This window comes from Physeter macrocephalus, chromosome 4, assembly GCF_002837175.3.
Source record: "Physeter macrocephalus isolate SW-GA chromosome 4, ASM283717v5, whole genome shotgun sequence".
In the NCBI taxonomy this organism is placed as follows: Eukaryota; Metazoa; Chordata; class Mammalia; order Artiodactyla; family Physeteridae; genus Physeter; species Physeter macrocephalus.
Genome location: NC_041217.1, coordinates 115,687,097 through 115,700,350, shown reverse-complemented (window position 1 = coordinate 115,700,350; position 13,254 = coordinate 115,687,097). Strand labels below are relative to the sequence as shown.

Sequence of the window (13,254 nt, the reverse complement as noted above, 5' to 3'; positions counted from 1 at the left end):
AACAGAGGGAGGCCCGCATACCACAAAAAAAAAAAAAAAAGACTATCTTATTTGTAAATAAATAGATTTAAGGAAATAAGTATAATACTAACACCATTTTTTAAAATGTTACCTGAAAGACCTACCAATTACAGTGCAATATTTATCTAGAAACTTCCATTCTGTGCTTGTCAATGTTATCATACAAACAAAAAGAATAAAGGGAATTAACAGAAAATTTCATAATCAAGCTGTGTTTTTCTATGATTGCTACAGTCTAATATTGTTATCTTCTGATTGGGAATATCTTGTACATTGTCAATGCATAATTTAGCATAAGACAGCAATAGCTCATTTTCGCTTTGTGTCACATTCAATAACTGAAAGCATTTTCTAGGACTTTCAAGAATCACATCTTATTTCTTGATGTTGGCTATATTCTATCCACTTGAGTGGCTTTATTATGATACATCAGCCTAGCCTTAGGAGCCAAGGCAAGATACCACAACAGCAAATCAGTACATTAAGCATTGATTGAAATGTTTATGTTTGCTAAATACTGTGCTGCAATAGAGACCTAAGTGCAAATAATACTTGGTCCCTTTACTGAGGGATCTCAGGGACCAATGCAGGTAATAAACAAATAAGTAGTATTCAATGTGATAGATGCTCTAATAGCAGTACTCATCAGGACAGAATTTCTCTGCCTTCTTTTTATGTTGAAAACTCCCAAGGCATTGCTTTAAGAGAAGATGTAAGTCCTGAAGTCCAAATAGAATGCAAATACTATATACACTGAAGGAAAACAGGACAGAGTATTTGTGAAGGAAATGTGAAGGAATTTATGAAGGAATATTTTATTGCTCGGAGACCCTTCTTTCTGAAGAATTGAAGTAAAGGAAACAGGTTAATGGTTAATGGCACTATGAATGTACCTATTGATCTTGAAATTTTATAATGTACTTTAAGTATCTAACTCTAATGCTTCATGTAATTCCTTTCATGTTGAGGTACCAGTAAACCCCATTCACTTAAATCAAAATCTCCAGTGGGATTGCTCCTAGGCATTTCATGGAGCAATGGGAGCTTTGACTCCATCACAAATTACAATAGGTTGAGATTCTTGGGAGAACTGAATAAGTGATTGGTTGGGCTGTTGAGCAGGGAAAGAAAATAACCTCTAATTTAAGATATTAGTCATTGTTCTGCCGAGATGTGGCATGGCTTTAACTCCTGATCTGAAGAGTCTTATCTTGAGTGGTACAGACTGTCGAATACCAATCGTTCGGATAAATTTGGAAAAGGAGTAAACTCGTGTATGTTGGTCTCCACTAACTCACATCAGGTTGAAAGGATCGTTGACAAAAGGAAAAACAAAAAAGGGAAGACAGAATATTTGGTTCGGTGGAAGGGCTACGACGGTGAGGATAACACCTCGGAGGCGGAGCAGCACCTGGTGAACCGAGAGGAGTATATCCACGATTTTAACAGGCTCCACACCGAGCAGAGGGAGGGCACCTTCAGCAGAACCAATCGGACCTCCCCGAACAGTGCTAGGAAACAGATTTCCAGACTCACCAACAGCATCTCTTCCAAGGCCTCTCCTAAATCACTAGTGGTCGGCAAAGAGCACGAGCCCAAGACCAGCCCGCTGTTTGCCGCCGGCCAGAAGTTCAGGAAGAACCCAGCCCAGCCCCTCTCGAACTGGAAGAACATGGACCTGGCCACGGCAGGTATAAAGATCCTCGTGCCCAAGAGCCCTATCAAAAGCAGGACCACGGGGGACGGCTTTCAGAACGAGCGCCCCGAGAAACTGGACCCCGCCGAGCAAGGGCAGGAGGACACGGTGGCGCTGGAGGTGCGGCCCCAAAGCTGGTCGGGGCTCTGAGGGCCGCGGCGCCGAGCGGCCGCGGATTGGGGGCTGGCCCGGGATACACCCAATGGTGCCTCAGCTGTCCGGCCCCCTGACCGCGGCCACGGCCACGGGGCTAGCCATGAAGGGGAAAGGTTCCTCCCCGTTCACGGACGCGCTGACGCCCAACAAGACCACCAACCTGCAGACGTCGGTCACGGGAGTGACGGCCGGGAGGAGGAATTCATCGATGACGGACGAGACCAGCCCTTCGACCAGCGGCAGTGAGGCTGCTGGAAAGCACCTACAGGTACAGGGACATCGTTGTCCGGAAGCAGGAAGGCTTCACCCACATCCTGCTGTCCACGAAGTCGTCCGAGAACAACTCATTCAACCCAGAGGTGAGGACGGAAGTGCAGAGCGCCCAGAGCACAGCCGCCGCCGAGACAGCAAGCCGGTGCTGCTCGGCGGCCTGGGTAGTGTCTTCTGCTGCAGCCTCGACTTCATCTACTTCATCCGGCGGCGCCTGACCGACAACCGGAAGAGGGAGAGAACGAAGATGGCCGAGGCCTTCAGAAACTTCGTGAATACTTTCATTCAGTTTAAGAAGCCTATCATTGCAGCCGTAAACGGCCCAGCCATTGGACGAGGAGCGTCCATACTGCCTCTCTGTGACGTGGTTTGGGCCAATGAAAAGGCTCGGTTCCAAACACCCGATACTATCTTCGGACAGAGTCCAGATGGCTGTACCACCATTATGTTTCCCAAGGTAATGGGAGGAGCATCTGCGAATGAAAGCTGCTCAGCAGGCGGAAGCTGACGGCGCAGGCGGCGTGCGGCAAAGGCCTGGGCACCCAGGTGTTCTGGCCGGGGACCTTCACCCGGGAAGTCACGGCCCGCCTTAAGGAGCTCACCTCCTGCAACCCGGTTGTGCTCGTGGAATCCAAGGCCCTCGTGCGCTGCAGCAGGAAGCTGGAGCTGAAGCAGGCCAACGAGCGGGAGTGCGAGGTGCTGAAGCAGATCTGGGGCTCGGCGCAGGGAATGGACTCCATGCTCAAGTACCTGCAGAGGAAGATCGACAAGCTCTGACGGCCGGGCTGCCCCCAGACAACCCTGGAATCGCACGGCGCAGGGCGGCTGGGGCTCCCCGGGGCCCGGACCCACCCTCACAGCCTGAAACACGTTCACCTGGCGCTCACGCTTGGAAGCAGGAAATAGACAAGCAATTAATTACCAAGGAGTTACTAAGTACTGTAACTTTAAAATAAATAACTACAAAGCTCCTTTGTCCAAACGTCATTATTTTATACTTAATACACACACAAGTATAAAAGTATAGTGGAGAGCTCTGGGCTGCTCTTTGAAGCTCTAATTTTTGTTATCTTTGGCTAGGACTGTATAAAAAAGAAGTGTGTTTTCCTGGTTTGGGTGTCAGAAAAGTCTGGAATAATGTTTGTTTTCCTTGTTTTTTCCCCTCTAGAAAACAGAATCTAAAGAGGTGTTAGCCAGCCTCGCCTCCCTTGCCCCAAATAGAAATGCAGAAAAATCTGAGGCATGCCCTTGTCTCCAAGAAGGTACAAAACCTCAGAGATGGAAAATTCTAAATCAATAGGAAGACTTCTCTTTCAGGGTAAGTATTTCTGATTAAACACCCACTGATGAACATACCCGCAGACTAAAACGCACGTAGGATTCACGCTGAGAAGTCAATTGATTCTCCCTTCATTTTTAAATATGTCCGATTCTTACCCAGTTGACAGGAAGAAACCACTCTCTCTAGGGGAAAGCTTGTTTTGCTGTATTAGTGAATCACTGAATAGCGGTAAATATGATATCTAAGTTATAAGTTAATCTTAGTGGGCTTATAATTAGTTTTTTCTGACCTTTTTGAAAAATAACTACATAAGTGCTTGTTGTTGCTGGGTGAAAACTACTACTTTATATACAGTTTTGGTTTTCTATTTGCAGATATGATTGATGTATTACACCAAAAATAAAAGTATTTTTATGTTTATAACGTGTAATTTTTAGGTTCACTTAGAATATATTTTATTTAATAAGTTAAAATTCTTTTGGCACACTATTAAATGCAGAAGCTCCTTTTTAAGAGAAAGAACTACCTTATATCTACGTTTAATGTTCTTGGTCTCTGCTTTGACATCAACACAATATACCAAGTACAGATTGCCGTCTGAAGAGTGCCCTGTGTAAATAGACACCCGCATTCCTGCCAGGAGTGGGGACTGATTCCTGATTTCAGATGCCTACCGTTCAGTAGGCTTCTGAGCTTGCAATCATCTGGAATGTATGAAGAATGAAATAAAATTAAAACCTTATTTTGTACAGTTTTGACGTTTATACTTAAAACTGACCACCTCCTGGCCTCAGAGAGCTGTACAGCATGTAAATCTGCCTTTACCTTGGATTGGTTGGTGCAGTAATTTTGCATCTTTGGGACCTACTTTTTTCGTTCAGTAGTTTGAACTATATATAAAAAGTACAATCAGTAAAGTTTTTATAGAATAAATATTCAGCTGTGAAAACTGGTTAAATGAAACTAATATTTCTTAACACATTTGAAAACAAACAAACAAAAACACAAATTACAATAGGCTACAGGGGGATTCTCCACTTCCTTGTTTAGAGTGGGAGAATGGTGATTAGAGTATTGTCTGGTGTCTCTGAGAAGTCCTTTTCTTTGTGATTCTTCCCAAATCTTCCATAGTTTTGTCTATGTTGGAAGTGTATTTGACCAATAAGTAAATTTTTGAGTTTGAAATAAATTTCAGAGTTTTCCTGAAAAATAGTCTTGGGATCAGATTGAGTGTGTCTAGAAAAGAAGCTTTGTTAAAGTTGTGCTTCTTAAAGTGAGGTTTGTGGACCCCTGAGAGTCCCTGAAACTCTTTTAGAGGATCTGTGAGCTTAAAACTGTTTTTAAAACACTAAGATGCTTTTTGCTTTTTCTAGTATATTAACATTTGAACTGATCAAACAAATATAATTTTATCTGTTGGCACCTTAGCATGAATCAAGCAATGGCACCAAACACTACTACAGTCACTGTAATCTTCCCTACCACTGAGTTTGCAGTAAAAACAAACAAAATGCCAGTTTCACTTAAGAATGTCCTTGATGAATCAGTAACAATTATTGATTTTATTTAAACTCAACTTTTAAATGCACATCATTTAAAAATTTTGTATGATGAAATGGGAAGTGCATATAAAGTGCTCCTAATGCATGTCAAAATATGGTGGTTGTCTAGCAAGGGCACTAGTGCAATTGAGTTGTAAGCTGAACTTTTCTCCTGTATCATTTTTGATTGAAAAGACAACTGAAAGACTTGCTGATTCATACTTGGGTATTTGGTAGACATTTTTGGGGAAAATGCACGAAATGAGCCTGTCACTTCAAGGACAACAACTCACAGTGTTTGTTACCAAAGATAGCATTTGAGCTTTTAAGAAAAAATTAGAACGTTGGGAAACTTGTATTCATCACTTTGAGCTTGAAAACTTAAGAACTTAAAGACTTATCTAATGAGATTGACTATATTAACAAATATGATGTTTTAATATTGTACAATGAAATGTGCCATATTTGGACCATCCAGATAAGCCAGTGAACCAATATTTTCAAATGACCGATGCATCAGGTTACAAAATCATGGATGGATAAAAGATATATTCAAAGTGTAAGATAGATCAACGAACTTAATGTAATAGTATGAAAATATCACGGATTTCACATTGCAGCTAATCTTTGAGAAATTATCACTTGATTAGCTTTGATGTATTGTTAATGAGGAATGTCCATAATTCTCTGAAAGCTGTTAAATTAAATACTCCTTCCTTGCCTACTACATGTATGTGTGAGGCCAGATTTTTTTCATATACTGCAACCAAAACAGTATATCACAACAGATTGAATGCAGAGGCAAATATGAGAATCCAGCTGTTTTCTATTAATGTAGACATTAAATAGAATTGCAAAAAGTAAATCAGTCCAACTCTTTTCTATAATTTTTTTGGAAAATATTTTTTTTGTAAAATTGATAATTCGGTTAACATGTAACAGGTTCATAATTGTATTTTTTAATGATTTAAGAAATGTTTAAAATTTTTTGTTTTAATTTCTAGTATGTTACATGTCAATAGATATAACTCACATGAATAAAATAACTTTGGGACCCTCAATAATTTTTAAGAGTCTAAGTTGATCCTGAGACCAAAATGTTTGAGGACCACAGTTTAAAAATATTAACCAGTTTCTATTTTTCCTATTGTCATGTCTTGAAGGCTAGTTGAAGAATGAACTTTTATACTTGATGTGTTTTGTTTTACAGTATAGGATATATTCTATTAAAGATGGAAAAGATGGTAAATCTCTGCCATTTATGTTGTGTGACTCCATGGGGCTGGATGAGAAAGAGGGAGTAGGCTTATGTGTGGCTGACATACCCCACATCTTAAAAGGCTGCATGCCAGACAGATATCAGGTAAGAATCCTTCAATGTCTAAAACATTTCAAATCATTTTCATCAATGGTTTTCATTGACTTTTTACCCCAGGCAGTTTCAACTGTCATAAAGTGGTTTTAACACCAACCAATGCTACTGTACTTTAATAAGTATTCGGGTAAGGAAAGTAGATAACAGCTCTTATTTTCTATAGCATTAAGAAATATAGCCAAAAGGCAAGATTCTACTCATATAGGTTCCAGGGAAAGTTCAGGAGGAACTGTGTTTATATCATTCTTTACAATGATGTAAAACAGTAGGAAAATAGTAGTATAATCTCTTGAGCTTTAATAATCACTTAGGTAAAATATTGAAACAACCACTTTTTGTTGAAGTGTGATGTTATACTGAAAGTAATCAGGCTTCACTACTTAAATACTTAGATTCAAAGGTTGGCTCTGCCACCAATTAGGTGTGTACCCATAAGCAGATTACATACTTGTCTCTGTAAGTCTTAGTTTTTTCATGTGTGTGTGAAATGTAGATAATGCTAATGCTCATCTCATAGGTGGCTAAGAAGATTAAATGAGAAGATGTACTCTAAGTTCTCAAAAGTTAACCATTATTATCACCTTTCTTTTAGGTACAATAAAATCAGCCTCAGTTTCTAAGCAGTGACTTCCTTTGCCTCTTAATTGTGCTTGATTGGAAACCTTAACTATGCACTTATTTATTTAAAAACTGTTGATTAAAAACCTAATTTGTGTCAGATACTACGCTAGTTTTGAATATGAACATAATCCTATCCTCAAGAAGCTCACAATCTAAAAAGACATAAAGATACAGGGAGGAGGAGCAGGGTAGAGAAATGGGAGAAATCATGGACATATGAGCACCTTCATTTTTCACAGCACAGAGTCAATCAATTCAGTCCAACATTGAAACATATAGTTTAAAAATTAATGAACCCAGCCTTGTATTATGTTTTGTAATTATTTTCTTAACCCTGGAAAGATTATTGTCTTGTGGTAAGGAGATGTTAATTTAAAATTTAGTATTTTTTTTCACTTTAGTTTCTTTTTCTTCTGTAAAATTAAAAGAAATTATAGTGTTTTAGTTTAAATGGCATTTTCAATATATTTTTCTCTTGCCTTTTCTCTCAGTTAGTCCATTTAAGTATGCAAGGGTTTTGAAATTAGGTTTTAAAAAAACATTATTTGTACTTTTCTGAAATATTTCCATTATGGATAATTAAGTTATAATCACCATTTTTGCCAAAGCAATGGAGTGTGTTGTTTTATAAAAAAGACATAATGGCACCATGCTAACAGTGGAGAGGAAGTATGAAAGGGGTGCTACTAACTAATCTGGGGAAGGAGTATTGGGGGGAAGGGAAGGTTTTGGGTTGGAGGTTAGTGGTGGGCATGTTTGAAACATGAATTGTATCTGAAAGAATTCAGCAGAGACTCTAAATGTTACCTTATGTTTCTATAACAGTTTAGTTCCCGTAAACCAATTACACCCAAGCATCCTACTTTCATCACCTCTCCATCACTGAAAGACAGGATTCACTGTGTGGCTTATGTCTTTGATATCAACTCTATTGACAATCTCTCCTCTAAAATGCTGGCAAAGTTCAAACAAGTTCAGAAAGAAATATTAAACTGCGGTGAGTCTCATTGTACTTATTAAAATATTTTTACTTGGAAATAATGATATATTCACAGGAAATTGCAAAAAGAGTACAGCAAGGTCCCATGCCCCCTTCATCCAATTTCCCGAGCCCTGGGTTAGTTGGTGGCAATAGCAGATGGAGATCATCCAAAGGCTTTACTGAAAGCAGGACCCTAAATCCTAGTCTTCATTCCTTAAAGATTAGAAAGGCCATAGTTTTTTTTGTCATGTGTGATTTTCCTGTGGCTAGATAGGGGAGTCACCTCCCCACATTATGTGACTAGACCAGAAAGATTAAAACCGGGAGATATAACACTCTTATAATGTGTGGTATAGCTTTGTCATTTTGTCACATGTGTAGATTCGTGTAACTGCCACTACAATCAAGATACAGAACTACTCTATCACCACAAAGTCTTTGTCATGGTATCCCCCAATCCTCACCATCCATAGTTTTTGGCAGCAACTAATCTCTCCTCCATCTCCATACTTTTGTCATTTTGAGAATGTTATACAAATGGAATCCAACAGTATGTCTGATTTGAGACTGGCTTTTTTCGCTCAGCCTAATATCCTTTGAATTCCATCGAAGTTGTTGTGTATATTAATTGTTCATTCCTTTTTATTGTTGAGTCGTAATCCATGGTATAGATATTCCACAGTTGTTTTAACCATTCTTTATCAAAGGACGTTTTGATTACTTCTGGTTATTGGCTATTGCAAATAAAGCTCCTTTGAATATTAGTGTGCAGGTTTTTGTGTGGACATAAGTTTTCATTCTACTGGGATAATTCCCTGAAATTGTGATTGTTGGGTCCTATGCTAAGTGTGTGTTTAATTTTTTAAGAAACCACCAAACCACTCTTCAGAATTACTGCACATTTTATATTTTAACAATATACGAGAGATCTAGTTTCTCTGTATTCTTGCTAGTATGTGCCATGATTGCTATTTTTTAAAAATTTAACTCTTCTAATAGGTGTATAGTGATAGCTCATCATGATCTTAATTTGCATTGCCCCAATGATGAATTGCATTGAACATCTTTAATGTACTTATTTGTTTGTGTGTGTCTTCCTCAGGGGAATATCTCTTCATGTCTTTGACCTATTTTCTATTCGGACACTTTGGTTTTTTACTGTTGAGTTTTAAGAAATCCATAAATTCTAGATACGAGTCAATTATCAGATATATGGTTTGCAAATAGTTTCTCCCAGTGCTTAGTTGTCTATTCATTATCTTAACAGAGACTTTCACAAAACTAATTTAAAAAATTTTGGTGAACTCCAATTTATCGATTTTTTCTTTTAAGGATCATGCTTTTCATTTTGTGTCTAAAATTTACTAAGCTTTAAGTCCCCCAATTTTTTCTATGTTTTCTTCTAAAAGTTTTATAGTCTTATTTTTTACATTTGAATATATGATTAATTCTGAATCACTTTTTGTGTAAGATGTGAGGTATAGGTCAAAGTTTATTTTATTTTATTTTGCCTGTGGATATTCAATTGCTCCAGCACCACTTGTTGGAAAGATTATCATTGCTCCACTGTATTGCTTTTGCACTGTTGTCAAAAATTCATTGTCCTTTTGTGCATCTATTTCTGCGTTCTGTATTCTGTTCCCTTGATCTATGTGTTCATTCTTCTACCAACACCACACAGTCTTTATAACTGTAGCTATATAATAATAAAAATATAGGTCTTAAAATGGGTAAAATAATTCCTCCCATGTTATTCTTATTTGTCAAAATTGTTTTAGCTATTCTAGTACCTTTACATTTCCATGGGAATTTTAGAATTACCTTGTCTATTTCTACAAAAAGTCTTGGTGGGATATTGATAGTTTGTTAGCTCTAGGAAGATTTTTTGTTGAATTCTTAGGATTTCATGCCATCTCAGATGGGGACAATTTTATGTCTTCCTTTTCAATTTGTATGTATTTTATTTCCTTTGCTTGTCTTACTCTCCTGGCTAGGACTTCCAATACTATGTTGAATAATAGTGGTGAGAGCAGGTACCCTTGCCTTGTTTCTGATCTTAGGAGGAAAGTATCCAGTGTTTCACCACTATGATGTCAACTATGGGTTTTTAATAATAGTTCTTTATTAAGTTGAGGAAGTTCTTCTTTATTCCTACTTCTCTAGGAGTTTTTTTTTTTTAATCATGAATGGGTGTTGAATTTTGCCAAATGGTTTTTCTCCATAGATTGATATGATCATGGGAGTTTTTTCCTCTTTAGCTTATTTGTATCGTGGATTATACTGACTGAATTTGAATCTTAAGCCAACTTTGTCTCCTTAGGAAAAAAACCCATGTGTTCATGGTGCATAATTCTTTTTATGTATTCCTGAATCCTGTATGATAATATTTTATTAAGAATTTTTGCATTTATATTTATGAGGAATATTGGTCTGTAGTTGTTGGGTTTTTTTAATTTTTTTTTTTTTTTTTTTTAATTTCTGCGATCTTTGTCAGGTTTTGGTCTCAGGGTAATATTGGTGTTATAAAATGAGTTGGGAAGTGTTCCTTCCTCTTTCATTTTCTGGAATAGATTGTGTAGAACTGGTATTAATTTCTTTTTAAATGTCTGGTAGAATTCTCCACTAAAGCCATCTGGGCCTGAAGATTTCTTTTTCAGGAGGTTTTAAAACCACAAATTCAATTTAAAAATAGTTTTAGAGTTATTAAAATTATCTATTTCATATTAGATGAGTTGTTGTAGTTTGTAGTGTGTAGTTTTAGTCTATTTCTTCTAAGTTGTCAAATTTATGCATGTAGAGTTATTTGTAGTATTTTCTTATTCTTTTTATGTCTTTGAGGTTTGTAGAGATATCCCCTCTGTCCTTCCTGGGGAAGCAGTTATTAGTAAAGCAGAACTTTGATTCGGTTAGGAGCCGAGTGTGGTTTACTCATTTGATCTCTGCGGTTTGAGGGAAAAGGCAAGAAGTCCTTAGTAGAACTGTGAAATCAGTGTACTTTGCTTTTATAAATGCTCACACACAACCCTCCTCACTTTCTCTTTCTTGGGGTTCTTTTGTAGTCTTCAAGATTCAGTAACCACTTTTACCCCCTGGACACTTTAAAACACACTATTTGAATGGGATAGTAGCTGATTGCAACTTAGTGTGGATTTAATTGCATTTAGAAATGATCTCTCACTTTGGAAGGAATCATTTCTCCTGTTAGAAGAACTTCAAGTCCCATATTGAGATTTCTTGGGGATATTGCATTCTCGTGATCTTAAATTTACGTTACAGAGTACTGTTTTCACACATATTTAATTACCTTGTTGACACACTGCTGTTTGTGATATAAAATAACTGATTTATCTATTTGATATAGGTGTAGCACATGTAGCATTGCTTACTAAAGTGAATAATTGCTATGAAGTTCTTCAAGACAACTTCTTAATGATGAAAAATCTATGATTTCTCAAAGCCAGGTAAGGAATACTTTTTGCAACTAGATAGTATTGTAATAGTGTTGTACTGTGTGTGTGTGTGTGTGTGTGTGTGTGTGTGTGTGTGCGCGCTAACACTACATATTCATGGGTATACTTTTTGCAACTAGATAGTATTGTAATAGTGTTGTACTGTGTGTGTGTGTGTGCGCTAACACTACATATTCACGGGTAAATGAAGAAATGGATCAATTGCCTGGTTGATTCAAGTTTATACCCCACTTTAAAATAATGATCTGAATTATAATTATTTTCAGAAAATACTTTATTAAGCCATTGCTTTTTTCTGTTTCTAGAATTATATTTAAATCAGTCAAATTTCAGATATGACTTATGCTTATTAAATTGATTTTTCCACAGATACAGAATGCCAACAAGATGCTAGGCATTCCTCTTTCTAATACTTGGTGGTTGAAAATTATGCTTCAGAGCGGGAGATGGATCCTTTAAAGGACATTTTGATCCTCTCTGCACTGAAGCAGATGTTCCGGGCTGCAGATGACTTCTTAGAGGATTTGCCTCTGGAGTAAACAGGTGATCTGGCCCCATTCTGCTCCTCTCACAAGCTTTTGGAAAAACTCTAAGCTATACCTCAGTTGGATGGCTGGTACCCATCTGCCTGTTCTAGTCCTGACAGCCATGTTACAATATGTGCTTTGTTTTCACTCTTTTTATGTTTTGTTTTCAGATGCAATTGTGGGAACGTTCCAGGTCTTCATGCGACATCAGTTGCCTTGATTCAGACACTTGGCCCAAATCAGGGTTGCTGACAGCCTTTTTGAGACTCTGCTTCTATTCATGTTTTACCTTCTGTCTCTGACGACATCTAACTGATGGTTCCTTCTAGGATCAGTCACACCTCAAGTGCGAAGGCCACCCCAGAGTGATACCATGTATTTAAAATTTTCTCCTTATAGAGGAGAAGACTGGGAGAGAATGAAATGCTGGAGATAAAGGAGGGAGAATGTTTCACTTATCTCTGGATGACAATATGATTTAAGTTAATTAAAAAGAACAAGTATTTCTAAAGGACTTACATTTTGTTTCTGTAAAAAGAAGCTTTTTCCTCTAATGAACCCATGCCTGATTTTCATTAATTGAATTCCAAACCATCCTAGCCATGTTCCCAAAGTAGAGTGATCAAATATGTTTACTAGTGCAAGTCAATAACAAAGTTGTCTTATACAGGTGCTCCCAAATGATTCTAAAGTTCTCTGGGAAGCTGAAGAAGTTAAGACTATTAATAAAGACAGAAAAAGAATTCCAGAAAATAGGTTTCAGGGCTTTTTTTTCCTCTCTTTTTTCTCTTAACTCTCTTCTTCAAATTTCTAAGTCCTTTTCAAATGAATATGCTTTGGCTCAATAGTTATTTATATTAAAGCAGTCTAATTTACTTATAATCAGAATTATTATCTTTTGGGGGGAAGTCCTGGGTATATCAAGGGCAAGAATTCCTTAGGGATAGTTAAGGAAAAAGGAATATTTCCTAAAGCAAAGCTGCAGGTGAAGCTGTCCAGGAGCCATGATTCGATAGAAGAGATGGATGGGGTCTTTGAAAAAGATCTAGGAATAGAAAGGTCATAAGTGTTGAGGAAGAGAGCCCAAAGTAGATATTGGGAATAAAATTAGAGTGGCAGCCAGGATGGTTATGATATGGATGTAGGATGCAACAGGTCCAAAAAGTAAGGTATGTTTTCTCTATGTAATCCAGGGAGAAAGACAAGCCATGGCCGTTGTTGGTTGGGAAAGACTGAAGGTAATTGAAGACCCACCATTGTTTTCACCAACTATAGGGCCATAACTTATCCTTCTCCAAGGTGGAGTCAGCAAA

General features: G+C 37.7%; 1 protein-coding gene and 1 pseudogene across 1 annotated transcript in view; both read left to right on the top strand.

Moving 5' to 3' along the window:
• Positions 1-12,148, top strand: part of IFI44L (interferon induced protein 44 like) — a 19,267-nt gene extending 7,119 nt beyond the window's left edge. The window contains 7 exon segments of the mRNA XM_007121278.4: positions 6,177-6,329; positions 7,788-7,959; positions 11,306-11,377; positions 11,380-11,405; positions 11,784-11,823; positions 11,826-11,957; positions 12,112-12,148. Of these exon segments, the coding sequence (XP_007121340.3) occupies positions 6,177-6,329; positions 7,788-7,959; positions 11,306-11,377; positions 11,380-11,405; positions 11,784-11,823; positions 11,826-11,953 (591 nt within the window). The 3' untranslated portion in view covers positions 11,954-11,957; positions 12,112-12,148.
• LOC102991529 (chromodomain Y-like protein) lies at positions 1,268-2,920 on the top strand (annotated as a pseudogene).
• Positions 12,149-13,254: the final 1,106 nt, after the last annotated feature.